This window comes from Meriones unguiculatus, chromosome 7 (genome assembly GCF_030254825.1).
Source record: "Meriones unguiculatus strain TT.TT164.6M chromosome 7, Bangor_MerUng_6.1, whole genome shotgun sequence".
NCBI classification, from domain to species: Eukaryota; Metazoa; Chordata; class Mammalia; order Rodentia; family Muridae; genus Meriones; species Meriones unguiculatus.
This window is the reverse complement of record NC_083355.1, coordinates 25,971,004-25,989,328: the sequence shown is the minus strand read 5'-3', so window position 1 is coordinate 25,989,328 and position 18,325 is coordinate 25,971,004. Positions and strand designations below refer to the sequence as shown.

General features: G+C 54.6%; 1 protein-coding gene across 3 annotated transcripts; it reads left to right on the top strand.

Moving 5' to 3' along the window:
- Positions 1–3,139: 3,139 nt before the first annotated feature.
- Positions 3,140–18,292, top strand: Samd14 (sterile alpha motif domain containing 14). 3 transcript variants are annotated; one of them, XM_021641624.2, is made up of 10 exons: positions 3,140–3,865; positions 7,190–7,244; positions 11,933–12,099; positions 12,507–12,795; positions 13,851–13,938; positions 14,034–14,108; positions 14,203–14,362; positions 15,822–15,941; positions 16,023–16,178; positions 16,806–18,292. In XM_021641624.2, exons 2-10 carry the CDS (start codon positions 7,202–7,204, stop codon positions 16,959–16,961), a joined length of 1,254 nt encoding a protein of 417 aa, XP_021497299.1. In that variant the 5' UTR covers positions 3,140–3,865; positions 7,190–7,201; the 3' UTR covers positions 16,962–18,292. The 3 variants fall into 3 exon arrangements, with proteins under 3 accessions (XP_021497299.1, XP_060242887.1, XP_060242888.1); XM_060386904.1 differs by having other exon boundaries at positions 11,933–12,105; XM_060386905.1 differs by having other exon boundaries at positions 3,518–3,865; positions 11,933–12,094.
- Positions 18,293–18,325: the final 33 nt, after the last annotated feature.

The window sequence follows — 18,325 nt, the reverse complement described above, 5'->3', positions numbered from 1 at the left end:
CTTTAAGCCAGAGAATGGACTGAATGCAGCAAAAGCAACTCCCCTGCCTCGAGAACGCAGCGGTCTGCAAGACCCCAGAGGTCTCTAAAGTTCCAGGAGGGCCAAAGATTTTATGGGGTGACTTAGGAGATAACTGTCACAGCATTGTTGTTCCCAAGATCGAAGAGTGTTCTTTGCCCCTGAGCTGGCTTGAGGAGCCTCATACAGTCCCAGCTGCTCCACTAGCTCTCATTTCCAGGGACAAGTTTTGGGGAGTCCCAGAAGTGAAGGTAGTGAGACTCCTGCAGTACACAGCACAGCCTCTTCTTGTACAGATGCTGGGAGTCAAATCTTTGGTAGCTTGGACGCTTCCACGCCGGGGGGTTGGGATGGGATTTTCATTTCCCCTTCTGATAGAAAGCAAAACTCCCAGTCTCCAGGCTCTCTGGTCACTTTTGTTGGCCCCAGGTAACACCAGCGATGAGTGAGTGGTCTCTGTAAAAGTTCCAGTAAGAGTCCAGGACAGCCAAGGCTATACAGAGAGACCCTATCTTGAAGAAAAAAAAAAAAAAAAGAAAATCCAGGCTGTAATTCCAGCACCTTGAGAGGCACAGACAGGTGGATCTCTGTGAGTTCAAAGTTAGCCTGGTCTACAAAGAGTACAGGACAGCCAGGGCTACACAGAGGAGGGGGGAAAAAAGGAAATTTTTTTTCTAACAGCTCCTGAGGTAGCTACTCCTAATGGTTATTTCTGTCACAGACTTCCTGTTAACTACCCTCGAAACTGGTTCTGTGTCTCAGGGCCAGGTAAGGCCTGTCCAGATCTGGCACCTACCTTCGAGTCGTAAGAAAGCTAGCAACAATCATGGCCTCTTGGGGCAATTCCTTTCACCAGATCGTCCTTGGAACATTGGGAGCTCAGGGAATGTTGCAGGTAGAGCCAGGTAGGGCTGAACCCATGACAACAGCCCATCATGCCTAGGTTAGAATTTCCTGAGCCACAAGACCACCAAGTCCCTGCTCAGGAAACCTCGCCGAGAAGTAGAGCAGCTGGAGCCTCCTGGTTAGGTAGAGAGATGTGAGGGTTTGTGGTGAGATGTGGCTGTTTGTGGTGACGGGACAAGCATCCAAAGGGGAAGACCTGAGGCCTGTACCCATCCCGCGGACTGTGTGAGGAGGGGGCCTTTCCCAGATGTTCCAATGGTGGTTAAGTGGCATTCCACCTTTAAGGATGAGTGTGTTGTATGCCCCGGGGGACTTGTGTATGGCTTTTCTGGGAGCTTCTCAGGCCTGAGCTGTGACTTACCCGTGACGTAGGTCCATTGGAAGGGCTGTCAGGTAGTGTCGGCAGACTGTGAAGTTTGCCTTCTTAACTCCCCCAACCCACCTAGTACCATCGTCTACTGAGCTTGAGCAGATCATAACCTCAATATTTGCTGCAGAGGAGGGATATCAGATGCCTCCCCCTCCCCAGATCTCAGCACCTTAGGCCTGATAGGAACAGGGTGCCATTCTAGCACTGAAAGACACACACATCTCCCATTAAGATCCTAGAGCAGCCTGGAATGGTGGTGCACACCTTTAATCCCAGCACTCATGGAGGCAGAGACTGCTGTTAGTTCAAGTCCAACCTGGTCCACAAAGCAAGTCCAGTACAGCCAGGGCAACACAGAGAAACCCTGTCTTGAAAAACCAAAACAAAAACCCTAGAGCAGCAGTTCTCAACCTGTGGGTCAAGGCCCTTCTCATAGGGATCGCCTAAGACCATCAGAGAACACTGAGGGTCACCACAACATAAGGAACTGCATTAAAGGGTGGCAGTGTAAGGGAGGTTGAGAACCACCTGCCCTAGAGAGCGCCTGCACAGGTGGTCACTTGAGATATGATCTCCACGTGAACCTGCGGCCTCACCAGACTCTCAGAATGTACCCAGAGGTCCTCCAGCCCTGGTCTGCTCTCAGCCCCATTGATACTGTCCCCACTCACAGTTCTAGGGAACTCTTGGCTCAACATGCTGCTGCCCACAGGCCCTTGGCAGCGGCCCATTCCCCATGAGCCATCGGGAGTGCGCTAGCCCTCCAGACCCCACTGCTCTCACTAAGTACTGGGCTTTCTCCAAGGTCATCACTTGCTCCTGAACATCCTGAACAAACCATTTTCATTTTTGAGTCTCTACCCTGTGCACTTAGAGGACGAGAGGAACCCCTATATTACAGGTTTATTGGGGGGTGTAAAAGAATCTGAGGGGTACCTGGCACACCCCAAGTCTTGCTGCATGGTAGCTAGCTGGCGATCACACCCACCACCACCACCACCAACAACAACAACCACCACCACTGACCCGCCATCTCTGGCTCACCAGGTCCAAGTCTGAGCTCATCCATTCCAACCTCCATCCCCTAGCTCCAGAACTGCCAGGCCCCCAGCCAGGACCCATAGCCATCTTAGACCCCTCCTTCTCTCTCAGTTCTTTGTCCAGCAGGCTCCAAATCCTGTCTGTGTCTTCAATTCTATAGCCAGAATAGCTCTCAGCTTGATCTTTAATCTTCATGCCCACTGCTGTCATCTTTCAACAATCCCTTGAGGCTGGCGCCAGACTTCCGGCTGCCCCCTGCAGTCCATTCTCCACTGGGGTGCCCAAGGAGTCTAACATGCGTGTTGGAGCTCCTCCCTCCTCGGTTAACCTTTGTGGGAAGGGGCGGGGGAGGCGACAGGAAGCAGTAAATGAAATGTCAACCCTCCAGCCTCCGTTCATTTTCCCTGTTGGTCCATCCTCCCCGCAATGCTCACGAGTAAGTCTCCAGCAGCCTGGCCAGCAGGAGTGGCCACACATCTCTAGGAATCCTCCCTGTGCCCCTACTCCAGAGCCCAGGGTGCACGCCCCCTCCAGAACTTGAAGTGTCTTTTTCACACACTCCGGGACCCACAGCTCTTAGGCTTGGGAAGTCCCACTTGGCTGAAACCTGACTGTAATGAACCGAGTCTGCTCTGTTCAATAGTGGTCCCCTTCTGCTTCAGCGCCCAGGATGCTTGTTGAATAAAAGAATCGGGAGCCTTCACAGACCCTGCAGAGGAGGCGGAAAGCCCCGTGCGAGCTAAGGCAGGACGGCCTCCCTGGTCGCTTCCCTGCCACTCGCCGGCTCCTCGCGCGCAGACTCCCTAGCGCCGAGACTCCCGCGGTCCGAGAAGTAGCGGCAATTGGGATCCCGGGCCGGGCCGCGGGCACCCGCCGCCTCCTCCCCTCGGTCCCTGTCGCCTCCGCCCCGCCCGCCCGCCTCGCCTCCTCCCTTCTTCCCTCCTGCTCTTTGTCTCCGGGGCGCCCGGCCTCCCCACAAGCGCCCCCCACCTCCCCGCCTCCCGCGCGCATCGCCTTATCCCGGAGACCCCCATGGAGACCTAACCACTGCGACGCTGCAAAAATCGGCCTGTGGCGCGAGGGTCCGGGACCCGAGGGGCTTGGCAGGGGCGGGGCGGAAGGTGGCTCTCTGGTTCTCTCTCTCTCTCTCTCTCTCACACACACACACACGCACACGCGCACACACACACACACACACACACACACACACACACACACGCACACACACACGTACACGCACGCACACACGGAGCATCCTTCCGTCAGGTTTCCCGGTCCAGCCCCGCCCGCGCCTCTTGCTTCCCGCAGACCTCCCTGCATCCCTACACGCCTCTTCATTCTTTCCGGCTCCGGGACCCTCCCCGCCGATCCCCCACAGCACCCTGGGATGGAGCGATTCCTGCCAGCACGGAGCCCCCCGCGGCCGGGGTGAAAAGTCCTCCGCCCCTCTCCTACCGGGCACTCGCCTCGAGCACCATGGGCCTGAGGGGTTCCTGGGGCTCCGGTCTCTGAAAATGACGGATGCTGGAGGTGAGGGGCCGGGTCCTCCATGATGGAAAGGGAAGTAGGGCCAGAGACTACTGGACTCAAGGTGGGACCCCCAGGGGGGCTAAATAGATCTAAGCGACAAGGGCCTTTCTTCCTCTATCCCTAGGGAGACCTCACTGGACTGGGGAGCTGGGCTGTCAGAAGAAGACAGAAATAGCATTCGTGTCCCTAATCCCCTTCGTCCCCCTGGGGAAATTAATTTTGAAAAGAAAAAAAGAAAGAAAGGAAAGAAAAAGAAAGAAATACTGGCGTGGGGGTAGGGGGAGAGGCCTTAACTCCTTCCTACCCGGGCAGTTGGACCTGTGGGTTAGAGAAACTGTTCTAGCCTCTGTGATCAGGGAGAGGGGACTCTATGACAAAAAGCAGGTGCGCTATCCACCGACCCCGTCTTCCGCGGCTCTTTGAGGGGCTGTCAAACTCCTGCAGACCGCTCCAAGCTGGCTGAAGACTGGTGGCAAGGGAGGGGCGCGACCTCCTTAGCAAATACAGCTGCCTCCCCGCAGGCCAACCTGCCGTCAACCACTTCTGCGTACTGTCAGCTGCCTCTCTCCCTCTCTCCTCTCTTCTCCTTGGGCCCCCTTCTCCCATCGTGCTTGTGGGGCAGGTGCTGTGTTCTTTCCTCCCCCAATGGTGGGGCTCGGGGCTGCCCAGCTGCTTTCCCTGAGCCTCCTGGGTCTGTTCTTTCTTGATCTTTCTTCTCAGCTCCCTGTGGACGCTGGCAGTCTCTACCTCTGGGTCTGCTGGTTCCTCCTTCCCGTTCAGTCCCCAGGTTGTATACCTTTTGTTTTGCTGTCTCCTTCCCTTGAGCCCTGGGCGGCTTGGAACTTACCAGCCTTTCCTTTTCCCAGAGAAAGGTCAGAGGTCACTGATGGTCCTCTAGGAACTGGTAGCTGTTGGGGAAGGGAGTGAACTGGTGTCAAGGGAGCCCAAAGGTCGTCTGAGGGAAGGAGTTCATTTGCACCCTTGTGTAGTTGAACATCTATGAGGGAGGGAGCGTGTGTAGGAGTGGGAGGAGGGGTGAGAGTGGGTATCTAGTTTTCCAAGGCTGAGTTTTAGGGAGGAGATAGTTGGGTGGCAGGGGCAGGTGACCTCCTGGATGGTATTCGCCCATGGAGTTCCACATGGGAAAGTGCAGGAAGGCTCCCCCACAGTTATGCTAAAGACAGGCATGAAGAAAGCAGTTGGTGCTGAATCGGGATGGGCTGGGAGCCTGAGCTGGAGACCCCGGTCTACCCACGGGACTAAAGGAGACCTCAGTGCACACCAGGACCTCGCCCCTGTACTGGGGTTGTCAGTGGAGCACATGGGCTGGCCTTCTCTGTGTAGAGAGAGGAGGTGTTTCCTACTGTCTGCAGAGAGCAGCCATTCTGTAGAAGCAGCTACTGTCCTGAGCATATGGCTTCTGTGGAAGAGAGATAAGACCCAAGTAGGAAACTGGTCAAGTATGAAAAGGTCTCCATTCTTCAGGGACCTGAGAAGTGCTTTCAGACAAATGAGGGCAGTAACCCGGGACAGCGATCTAGAAGAGGGACAGCTGGATCCTAGTCAGAGAAGGCTTTGTGAGCCAATGAAGAGGTACAGACAGATACCTTAAGGGCCAGCCTACCTTGCTCTGGCCTCTCAGGCCAGGAAGGAATATTCTAGACCTTGGCTACTAGTCCCTAGTCCCCAGAGTTCAAGAACTGCAAAGGGGTCCTTGTTGAGACACCCTTGACCCCTCTCCCATATGGCATGTTTTGGCTCAGTTCCAAACATCCCTGAAGCCTATCGGAGGTGGTTTTAATGCTTGCCTTAATCCTAGCCAGTGCAGACCAGCTCCCAACCCCCAGCCCCACCCCCACCTTTACCCAGCCCTCCTCATGAGCAATGCCAGAACTGCAGATGAAGCCTCCAGGACAGAGCTGAGGAGCAGGAGACAGTGGGTCAGCGTCTGCCTCTTGGCTCTTGCCTATTAAGGCTCACTCCTGTAAAGTGGGGGTACCAAGCCGCTACGCCTAGCAGCTCATGGAGACATGATGTCTGTACAAAAGATAGGAGAGCTAGAAGGCGTGTGGTCTTGTCCAGTGCCCTGCCCTCCTCCCAGGGCCCAGAGTATTAGAAGTAACTGGAGATTATGTCTCAGCCGTTTAGTGTCTCCCTTCCCTGAACCATCAACGGTCCCTGATCCCCAACCCTCTCTTCTCATCCCTGTCTCCTATACATGTTAGTAGGAAGCCTGGCCAAGGTGGTTCAGATGCATTTGTCCCGTTCCTCTTCCTTACCTGCTCTCCTTGCTTCCCACAACAAAATCAAACAAACACCAAAATCCAAAACAGTGCGGCTCTGTCCGTCCACACTTCTTCCCAGAACATCCTGAATGCCTCGGAGATGTTCTTCTGTGAAAACTCAATGCCCTGCCCCATCTGCAAGTCTGTCGAGAACTGTGAGAACAGTGAGCGGCCCTGCTGGTGGTGCTAGCTTCCTGAACAGTTTGAAAAAGCAGGTGGTGAGGCCCGCAGGGATGGAGGCAGGAGAACGAGCTAGCATGATGGATGGAAGATGGAGAACCGATAGATGCCATGATGGGTGGATGCACGGACATGGAATAGATGTTGGATGGATGTTCAATGGAGTACACACTGGGCGAGGCGGGGCGGGGGGAAGGAGATCAAGCAGATAGACATGAACATAGGTAGACAAATGGATGGTGAGCACCTTCGTTTTGTTGTTTGAGACAGGGTTTCTCTGTGTAGCCTTGGCTGTCTTGGACTCACTTTGCAAACCAGGCTGGCCTCAGACTCACAGAGACGCGCCTGCCTCTGCCTCCCTGAGTGCTGGGATCACAGGTGTGCAGCACCATTCCCGGCTGGTTTGCACCTGGGTTTTACATCTGAACTTGCCACTAACTGCTTTGAGATCTCGGGCCAGCAGCTCCCTCTTCTGTTTCTGTGTAAAATGGGAGATCTGGGTTTAATCATCTCCATGACTTCCAGGTTTGATGTTGGACATTTTGATGACGGTGGGGGCTTTTAGGGGATGCTAGTGATTGAAGGGCCTTAGGCGGTGCAGGTACGGATATGAAGTCAGCAACCGGGAGCTGGGCCCATCTCACAGAAGGCAGTCTATGCCCTGAATTGGCTTTGCTTTGGCTTTCTGCTTAAGTCTCCTGCCTCAACACCCACAGGCTTCTCTTCCAGGGGCCAAAGAGCTCAAAGGAAAGGAAAGCAGTGAGACAGCCGGAAGCTAAAAGCTATTGACTTCCTTATTGCCACAGCCAAGTTGAGCCTCTTATCTAGGATCTCTCTCTCTCCTTTTTGTCTTTCCCAGCTCTCTTGAGTCATGGCTTCCTCAAAGCTCCGAGAACCTGTGGATGAAGTTTTTGGTAAGTTCTGCGTGGCTTCATGTCTAGCAATAGACTTAGCCATGGAGCCTTTCCTTCAACTCTCCTGGGCATTGCATGGGGGAGGGCAGATAGGGCGCTCCGGTACACAATGTATCATCTAATTAGCAAAATAATGTTAGTTGTACAGACCAGGGGTGTGGGGTGTAGACTGCTGATATGACTTGCTTTAAAGATCACACGAGGCTAGTGAGAAGGCTCAACAGATAGCGGCGCTAACTGGGCTAAACTGTGTTTGATCCCCATAACCCATGTAAAGGTCTAGGGAGAGAACAGCTCCCCCAAGTTATCTTCTGACCTCCACGTGTGTGCTATGACATGCTCACCCACAGTCACACATCATGCATGTGCACACACACAATAATAATAACAATCATAGCATGGAAGTCACGAAGTCAATCCCAAACACCCACATAAAAACTGAGCACAAGCCTTTAATCCCTGTGTCTGGGAAACTGACAGGTGGATCTCTGTGAGTGTGAAGCCGTCCTGATCTACACAGAGTTCCAGGACAGCCAGGCCTACACAGAAATATCCTGTTTAAAAAAAAAAAAAAGCCGAAAAAGCTGGCTAAGCAGTACATACGTGTAATTCTAGTGCCAGGGACAGGAAGACTGGATTCTCAGGGCTTTATGGGCAGCCAGATTAGCCAGAGCAGTTACCTGTGGGTTCAGTGAGAGACCCTGTCTCTAAAACTCAGGTGGAGAGGGATCGAGGCCAACAGCCTCTGGCTTCTATTCTATGTGTTTTGAATATGCATAAACATATACACACAGTGAATGAATGAATGAATGAATAAATAAATAAACCACACGTGGCAAGTTAGTGGCAGGACAGAGATAAAAAACCCTAGAGTGTCTGGCTCCTAGCCTTTAGTCACTGGGCTAAACTTCTGTGTTCTCCATCTTGGACACCATACACTTTTTCCAAGTCACATATATAAGTGCCTGAGGTCTTGTCTCCCCTGCCACACACACACACATACACACACACACACACACACACACACACACACACACCTACCTGCCCATGCCTTCAGCATCCACTGGTGTCTATGTACCCACTATCATTTTGAGCGACCACCCCACCAGGACAGAGCTGTCAACACGCTGTGTAGCTGTGTTGCGGAAAGGCTGTCTCTCAGCTTGATTTGAGTGGACGAGTCCAACTCCAAGGGGCTCCTAAACAGGAATGCCACAGGGTTCCGGCTTCTCCTGCTTTCTCCCATCTCTCCCTTTTCCTCTGTTCTTCCTTCCTGGCCATCAACACTGGCCCTATCTTGCCAATATTGCTTCCTCATTGTTTTGGGGAACACCGCTCTCCACACAGCCTCCACCCCCCAACTCCAACCCCTCCCACAGCACTTTCCTAGGAGGCTGGCTCTACACAGGTCCAGGCTAACCTTGGCAGGTCCATAGAGGTAAGTTTCCCTTGGTGAGGGGGAGGGCCTTTCTTTCTCCTCTCCCTACCTCCTACCCCATGTTCCTCACTAATCCTTTTTTTGTTTTCCTCCTGTCTGCTGAGGTAGCTGGGCACTGCCTGCTTCCTCATATGAAGACAATTAAATATTCATCACTCCCACTGCTCAGAGCCGGGTGGGGGGCAGGGAAGGGAACAGATAGAAGGTTTGAGGGGCTCTGGTGAGACTGTCTCCACCTTGCCTTAAATGCCCCCCCCCCAAGCCACCAGGAGGCCTTTTGCTCTCCAGACTGTGGGCGATGCCTGTGTTGCCATGTGGAACAAGGACTCATCACCCTGATGCAGAAGGTTGGATACTAGCTGGGTACCGGGAATGGACAGGAGGTCAGAGCACTGGCTCAGGGGCCAGGAGACCTGGCTACCGTCTTGACTCCCTCCGCACAGCTGACCAAACCTCTCTCGTCTGAGTTCAGTTTCTCCACCCCACAAAATGAGGGCTCAGACTCAACGTTGCCTCCTTCTCTGTTTGGAAAGGTCACACAGCTGATCTGTCTGGCGCATCGAGTCAGACCGACTGTCTTTGGCCCTAGCTAGCTTTCGCCAGCTCTATGCTCTTGGGCGAATTAAGGCTGCTCTGGGGATCCTGAGTCCCGTCCTCCACGATTGTAGGAGGTTTCAATGACCGGTAATTGTGCACTTAGAGCAGTGTGAGCTATTACCAGCTCCTGGCTGCTTCCAGGGGCACCGGGATGCTTTTCATCACAACTGAAGATAGTCACATCTGGACCCAAAAGAGCAGCCCTGACAGTAGCTGCCTCCTCCCAGCCTCCTCCACCCCCAACTCTACCCCCACCCCTATCACATCCCTGGACAATTGCCACAGCCTCCAAGTCTACTTCCATCTTCAGTCAGGCTGTTCCCTGGCTGTTCCTTGACACCTCAAGCCCATTCACTCTCTCTGCTTAGCAAATCTCCTTCTGGCCCTCTTTACAATGCCAGCTCTGTACAGCCACCCAGGCCTCAGCCTGGCTACCACATCTGAGGCAGTGGCCCTGATCGCTACTGTGTCCTTGTCCGTTTAAGGATAGCTCCTTCTTTGCCCTTTTTTTCTTTCTTTTTGTTTGTTTGTTTTTGTTATTTTTTTCTGTGTAGCCCTGCCTGTCCCGGAACTCACTTTGTAGAGCAAGCTGGCCTGGAACTTGAGGGTTCTCTGCCTACTGAGTGTTGGGTTTAAAGGTGTATGCCACCACTTCCAGGCCCTTTTTCTGTCTTCACTGGGCACCTGCTATGCAGTTCCCATGATCTAGTCACCGGCTGAAAGCTCTGCCCTTATGGAACTGATTGTCTAATAGGTGGAAAGAGGTGTATTTAGGAGGCCAGAGAGTGGCACACAATATAGGAAAAAAACAGGAATGGTGACTTGGGGTATATGGAGGGGGTGTTATATGTGCAAAGGGTTTGAGGTGCAGTCTGGATCCCTATGAGGGAGGCTGGAAGGAAGGGACAGAGGCAGAAGCTCAGAGAGGCAAGCGGAGCACAGACTGAATCCGGAAGGCCGCTGGGAGAACATTGGCTCCGACTCCGCTTGAGATGGTTCTGAGCAGGAGACCCACGGAGCTGACATATCACATTAGGATCACTCTGGCTGCTGTGCTGAAAAACGCTAAGTGGGAAAGGAGGGGGCGGGAGGCCCTTTCCAATAGCAGAGGCAGGAGATGATGGAACCCTAGACCCGGTGCTCCTCTCTCTTTCCCTCCCTCCCCTTTTCTCCCTCCCTCTCCCCTCCTCTTCCCTGCTCCTCTCTGTATGTGCGCCTGTATCCACATGTGCTCTCATCCGTAAACAATATTTTGCTGACGAAACCTAAGAGCTTGGGCTGCGGAGTGGGCAGTTTAGAGCAGGTACCGCTCTTGTAGAGGACCCCAAACTCAGGTCCCAGCACCCACCCTCAGGCAGCTCCAGGGGATCTAACACCCCTCTTCTGAACTGGGAAGGTATCTGTACTCAAATGCATATACTCCCACACGATGCCCATAGCTGTAGAATGACTAAAAAGTTGAAACCTCAGGCAGCCTCAGAAATAGAGAGAAGAGCACAATGCACCCTGTCGCGTACTCAAGTTCTGGACACCCCATTTCTACCATGGTCACCTCCTGGGCAGACTTGTTTCATCCCCCCCCCCCCATCACTCTTCCTTGCCCTGGATCATTCTGTGTCTCATCTAAAACATCCTCATCCTTCCCCTCGATATTTCAATAGGGCTAGATCTTCTGAGGGTGGAGCTGACAGGAATGCAGCTAAACTAATCTGGAAGGAAAGAGGCAAGGTAGGGGGAAAGAGGAGTCAAAAAGGACCCAGGATTGGCCTGAGTAGCAAGAAGGAGAGGGGGAGGGTTTACCAAGGTAGGGAGACCAACCAGGAGTGCCATGGCAGGCAGGAAGGAAAGGCTGAGAGCTCAGTTTGACATGGGAATTGAAGATGCTTGACTATGCAGCCGAGGATGCAAGGAGACAGCTAAGTGTAGGAACAGCGTCTAGGAGGGCGTCTAGGAGGGCTGAAGGGAGACGGGTAGCTCAGAGCTGTCCAAGCTGGGTGACTTGGGTAGACGATTGGTCTAGGAGATAAGAAGCCTGAGTAAGGCAAGCTAATGAGAGAGGGGGGAAGGAGAGAGAAGGAAAGAGAGAGAGGGAGGGAGGAGGAGAGGGAGGGGGGGAGGAAGGAAGCAAGGGAGGAAGAGAGGCCCGTTCTCTGTGTAGTCTTGGCTGTCCTGGAACTTGCTCTGTAGAGCAGGCTGAATCTGAACTCAAAGACCTACCCACCTCGGCCTTGCTGGGATTAAAGGCATGCATCACCATGTAAGGCTCTGATGGGTCCTCTTTGGCTGAGACTCTAGGGGGCTTTTGTTTGTAGGTTCCCTGGAAGGTGCCTAGGCTTGGAATCTAGTAGAGGAATCAGGGCTGGGAACAAAGTGGTCCTTACGTAGGGCTGTCTACAGATGAGAGAGGAGCAGGCAATACAGAGTGGGTGTGAAGGATATCACGGGGGCCCCAGAGATATTGAGAAGAGTGAACAGGAGCATATTGAATCATCCTGAAGCTGGGGAAGACCCCAGCGCCAAGGTCAGGTTTTGAACAGCCCAACTGTGGGATACACCAGCTTCACCTACAGGCGCGCACCCCCACGCACTGGTTAAATGTCTCTGTGGTTGAGTCGGGGCGGCCCTCTGAAGTGTCTCCGGTCTCTGTTTGCAGACCTGGACTTGGCTGTACCAGAGACCACCAGACTGGACAGCAGCTTACACAAAGCCAGGGCTCAGCTGCTGGCTAAGGGCCGGAGACACCGACCCTCCCGCTCCAGGCTTCGTGACAGTGCCAGCTCTGCTGAGGATGGTGAAGGCTCTGATGGGCCCGGAGGCAAGGTTGGGGTAACATACACACACTCACATCTTTTCCCCCCTCCCCCCATCCTACCCTGTCCCCTGTGCTTCCAGGGAACTGTGCCCCTGGAGATCTGAGTCAGTTCACTTCTGGCTCCTGTACCTTTGTAGAAAAGAAAAAGGGAGCCCATCTTACAAATGAAGCTGCAACCAGAAGGGTTCGGGAAGTCCCACAGTTAGCAAATGAAGCAGGACGCCCTCACTTCGTGTGATCATCCATTTCTTGTCACTGCTCAGCCACACCTCAGCCCCAGTCCCTTCAGGCACCAAGAAGCGGAGCTTCCCTGTTGCTCCAGCACAACTGACAGGGGAAACGGGTCTCCATCCTCCCGGGAGTGAGGACAGGGGTGGAGTGGGGGGCGCTGGGTGAGCTGCTGCCGTTCTTCCAGGTGACTGACAGCTGCGGCAGTCCGCTGCACCGGCTGCGCTCGCCTCTGCACTCGGGCCCAGGCTCCCCGGCCGGTGGCTCTTTCTGCCTGGAGCCCCCCGGCTTGCGGCGCAGTCTGGATGAGGACGAGCCGCCGCCCTCGCCACTTGCCCGCTACCGGCCCCTGCACAACGCCGCCTCGCATGAGGGCCTGGCCGCCACCTCCGGCTCGCCACCGCGCTCCGCACCCTCCTCCGATAGCTCCCCCAGTTTCGTGCGCCGCTATCCGAGAGCAGAGCCTCACAGCGAAGGTGAGCCCGGTGGGCGTGGTGCCCCCTGCTGGCGAGCAGCGGAACCGCCGTTACCACAGGCGGAGGGGTGGCTTGCTAGTGAGCGTCGGTGGGCCATCCGGTTCCGTTGCTCATTTACAGAAGCTTGTCATATGCCAGACATCACTGGGCCCAAACAGAGCAGAGAGACAGTCCTTGGCCTCTGAGAACGTACAGCTTAAGAAAGGAAAAAAAAACCCAAATCACCCCGCAATTAACGTATAGTTACAAACTATAATAAGAGCTATGCGGGAAATAAACACAATTGTTAAATCGTGCTTCCCTGAGGATGTGACATTTCAGCCAAGACTGAAAGAAGGCTGGTTAGAAGATGGCCAAGATAAAGTCACTGGTATGCCTAGCACGCAGGAAGCCTTGGTCACTGCAGAATGCCAGAGACGGTGATGTGCCTTGGTTTTCCAAGTACTCAGGAGGCAGAGACAAGAGTCAAAAGCCCAAGGCCACATAGAGTTCCCAAGCCAGCCTGGGTTTCATTGCTACCCTGTCTCAAAAACAAATGACTTAACAAACATTAATAGTCCTATCTTCTGCCAGGTGGTGGTGGAGCACACTTTTAATCCCAGGGCTTGAGAGGCAGAGACAGGTAGATTTCCTTGAGTTCAAGGCCAGCCTGGTCTACAGAGTGAGCGCCAGGCAGTGGCATACACCTGCAGTCCCAGCACTCGGGGAGGCAGAGGCAGGAGGATCTCTGTTAGTTTGAGACCAGCCTGGTCTACAAAGTGAGTCCAGGACAGCCAAAGTTACACAGAGAAACCCTGTTTCAAAGATAAATAAAAGTCCTATCTTCTCCGTTGGGCAGTGCTTTCATAGTATGCAAACGGCAAAAGCCTAGGCTCCCATTAGATACTGTAAAATGGGCATATTTGAAATGAAGGGTGTCTTATCCTGGGTCACATAGCTGGTGAAGAACCCCCAGAGCCGGATGGCCTAATTCTAAGTCAAGAAATGTCTACCATCCCCCATGGGCAGCAGCAAACCACCCCTTTAGCCATTTCCTTCCCCCTCTTCTTCTAAAGATGACAGCAGGGATGCCAGCCCCCCTGAGCCTGCCAGCCCCACCATTGGCCTGGATAAGAAGACTCGCAGAAAATTCCTGGACCTGGGGTGAGTGGGGGCAGGTGCTGCATGTGTCCTTGGAGCTGCTGGGGTCAGAGCATCGCCCTAGGCAGGTATGTCCCATCCCCTCTGCCTCCTTCCAGGGTCACCCTCCGCAGAGCATCCACTGGCAAGAGCCGGAAAGAGAAGGGTAGCAACCGCCTGTCCATGGGCAGCAGGTGAGAGGTACCCACGGCACACACCCACGGCACCCACCCACGGTTCCCATCCTCTCCCGGGGAACCCACGCCATGCTGGATGCTTTCTCCACAGGGAGTCTGTAGAAGGGTCTGGAAGGACAGGGGGCTCCCCGTTCCTGCCCTTTTCATGGTTCACAGACAGCGGCAAGGGCTCTGCTTCCTCGGGGAGCACCACCTCCCCGACCTGTTCCCCCAAACATGAGAGCTTCAGCCCCAAGAAGTCAGCTTCCCAGGTAAGCCCAGGTCTTTATTCCTTTTTTTTTCTCTCTCTCTCTCTTTCCTTCTTATCATCCAGCTTTATTTCCCCCCTGAACAGTTTTACTTTGTAGCCCAGGCTATCCTGGAACTACAAATCCTCTTCCCTTTGCCTGCTTAGTGCTTGGACTAGAGGAGTGTGCCATCCTGCCCAGCGTGACACCAGGGCTTTCTTACTCCACGCTGGCTTCTAGGCTCACAGCAGGGACATCATCATGGCTTGGACCGGGACCCATCGTGTCCCAGTCCACCTGGTGAATCATGACTTCCATCTGCTCTGGCTTCATTCATTCATGGCTCATGCATTCATACCGCCTTCGTACATTCATATTGCTTCTTACCCTCAGCGCTCGGGTGGGGACACTGAGCCCCCTACTAAGGAACTCAGCCCCTACTGAGCCCCTCACTCGGTCTGAGAAACCCTTGTTTCCTACTGCCCTGCCTCAATCAAGTCTGGATTGCACCATTAAGAGCTGGCCATCTGCATGTTGGGAAGTTTGGGAGATAAGGAGATGGGCAGTCACAGGGGCTGGTGGTGACCACCTTTACTCCCAGCACTCACGGAGGCAAGGTTAGGCAGATCTCTGAGTTCGAGGCCTGCCTGGTCTACAGGGTAAGTCCAGGACACAGGACAGCCTAGAAAAACTCTGCCTAAAAAGAGAGAGGGGGGAGGGGGAGGGCTTTGAAAGCTGCAGCCCCTAGGAAACGAGAACCATCAACACAAGCAATACTGAAGTCTCCTTATGTTCCCACAGACCACTATACTTCAGAAAGCCTAGGATTTGTGTGTGGCTTTAACTGTGATATAGGCAAGGCAGGAATTATCATTCATTGTACAGATGAGCACATGAGGTCTGGAGAAAAGAAATTTGCCCACTGATGTGCACAGATGCATATGGTGCCAGGGCTTAGGAAAATCAGAAATCTTGGGGCTCGGGAGAGAGACCCTCCGGGTTTTTAACTACCCTATATTCTTCCTCAAACCCTCCCTTTCTTCCTTCTTTCGTGTTGGTCCCAAGGGGACACCATGCTGAGTGAGACACCGCCCAAGTCCTCCCAGACATCTAAGGCCAATGGGTGTGCCCACCAGCCAGAATGCAAGAGAAGGATTTTATGTAACAGGGTCACGAGACCCAGCCTGGAAAAAGGATGCTGCAGGAAGCAGCGCCTACCCTCCTCCGTTCCTGTCAATTTGTCTGCCTAACAATGCTTGTGCCATGTCCTCTAGGTGGCCAGCTCCCTCCTAGAAGGCTCGGGTTCTGATGTGTCACTTAGGTCATCCTCGCCTGTGTCTGGCTGCCTAGTCCTGGGTTCATGGTCAGGAGCACTGGACAGCTGCTGGGGCCTAGTCTAGTATTTCAGCTCCATCTGGTCAAGGTGACGGGCTCAGGGGTAGGGATCGGACCTGCTCCTCAGCACACATCCATTTCTGTGCAGGAATCTACCCTGAGCGATGACTCCACACCTCCCAGCAGCAGCCCCAAGATGCCTGGCGGTCCTCGGCAGGAGACCAAGTGCTCCTACCCCTACCACACGCTATCCCAGTCTTCAGATGAGGTGAGCGAGGCCGGCCTCTGTGCCTGCTGGGAGGCCCTGCCCCAGGCTGGGCTCCCTTTACTCTCCCCGTCTCTTCCACAGTTCCTGGACGAGTCCCTCCCTACCGTACAACACTGGAGCAGCCAGCAGGTGGGCCAGTGGCTGCGCAGCCTCAACCTGGAACAGTATGTGGCCGAGTTTGCTGCCCAAGAGGTGGACGGGCCACAGCTCCTGCAGCTGGATGGAAGCAAACTGAAGGTATGACAGAGTGCAAAAATAGGGACCCCCTTTGCCTGGACCTGCCTCCTGGGAGTTCCTCTCCGTGCGCAGCCTCTGACATGGCTTCCGACCTCTATGCAAGATTCTGGTCTAATCTTTGCAGTGTAGTGCGACTGACTCCCCAGCCTGACTTGAAACTCAAAGCCCACCACTTTCATTTGACCTCCTAGCGCCAGCCCGGGGCCCCAGACTGACCTTGACTCTGGGATTACCATCCGAAGCTGGGAAGCCAGGCCTCTTTTTCTGGCCAGCTGCCACCTATATTCATTCTCAGAGCTTGGTGGCAGAGGTGTGCTAAGGGGACAGTGTAGAGAGGTGGCGGGGAGGGACCTCGAGCAAATCACGCTCCAGCCTGAGGACCTCAGGAGGTTGGGTAGGGTCATGCTAAGTGGCTGAAAGCCTAGGTTGAGGATCCGGAGCCAAGGATGGGGGACAAATGACCCAGTGCCAAGAGTAGTCATCTCCGCGATCACTTGCATGGCCCTTCCTCTTCCCTTTGGGGCCCACTTCCCAGGCGATACTTCAGAGCAGACCCCAGGGGGCCTGCAGGGAGTACACGGGTAGTGTTCTGGGCCTCTCTTCACTTCGCTCTGGATTTCTTCCCAGAGCCTGGGGCTTAGCAATTCGCATGACCGGGCCCTGGTGAAGCGGAAGTTGAAGGAGCTGGCAGCGGCTGCTGAGAAGGAACGGAAGGCGCAGGAGAAGACAGCACGGCAGCGGGAAAAGCTGCGCCGCCGAGAACATGAGGCCAAGAAGAGCTAGGGCTGGCTGGCGGGGCTGGCACCCCGGCGCACTTGCAGCCACCTGCATGGGTCTTACCAGGGAAGCAGAGTCTAGGCACTGGGCTCTTGGGGTACATGATCCCCTCACCCTGTTTGAACCGAGTCCTCTGGAGGGAGACCCCAGTAATAAACCCAATTTCGAGGACTTATTTGGCACAGACTTCCAGGGGGAAGCAGGTGGCAGATGAAGAGGGCAGAGGCCAGGAATGCAGCAAATCTGGAGCCCAGAGGAGCCTGCTTCAGGCTGAACCTCCGCCCTCTGGCTAGAGTGGCATTGAGCAGGAAATGAGCTGGCAGGAGAGGCCCTACCCTGACCAGGATTCCTAGGCTTAGAGAGCAGCCTGGGCATCCCGACAGCGGGCAGGAGACAGCCGTGTCTCCTCAGCTCTGGAAGGTGGCTGTGTGGAGGGGGGGGCAGTTCTCCCGAGAGAGGCCAGTGGGCACTGCCAGTAGCACTCAGGGTAGATTCCCAGACACCTCCTCAAAGGAGAGAAGAGCGAGCAGCGCAGGGTAAGCTGGCCACATAAGGACTGCAGAGAAGGGAGCCCTCTCTCTTCCCTCTTCACTACCCTGCAGGTTCCAGGGCATGGGTCTGCTCCTCTCCCACTGGGTCAGGAGTGGGCCTCTGACCCTTTCGAAGAGCTAGAATCCAGTTCTTCAGAGAGTACTTCTTTGGGGGCAGGATGAGCTTGGGAGCTGTTGGGGACACAGGACATCCCTCCCCCCCCCCCCAGTGCCTAGATGGTGCTGACACAATCCAAGGGTGGCCTGGAAACTGCTGGATCAGAAGGGTCTACTGGCTTTCCAGGTGTCCTGGGTGTGTCAAGGCCTCAGTGGGCCTAGAGCTGATACACATTGCTTAGGTTTGCTGGGCTTCAGGGTGGGGTGGGGGGCTGGCCCATGTCCTCCATAGGACATGTTCAGAGATAGAGGATCCAGATGTCATGCCGACCAAGCCTCTTGGGCTCTGGTCAGTTATTACTGGGTCCAGGTTTTCTGATGAGAAACTCAGCTCCCGCCCCTCCCAGCTTCCTGGAGGGATGGACAGGATCTGCATGCTAATTCCCTCTCTCCGGCCTGGGGAAGTGGCTGAAGGCCAGGGCCATGAGCTTGGGCTCAGCCATCTGCCCTGGGAGAGGGGCCTCAGAGGGAAATGAAGGTATAGGGGCATTGGCACTATCTAGACTGGGTGGGGAGGGTGGAGGCCCTACTGTCCCTAAAGCCGTCAGGAGCCAAGTGTGCCCACCTGCATGTGAAGGGGGGGAGATGGTTCTCAATTATTTCTTTCAATAAATAACTTACCACACACCAGTGATCTTTCTGTCTGGGCCAAGGGACTGAGCT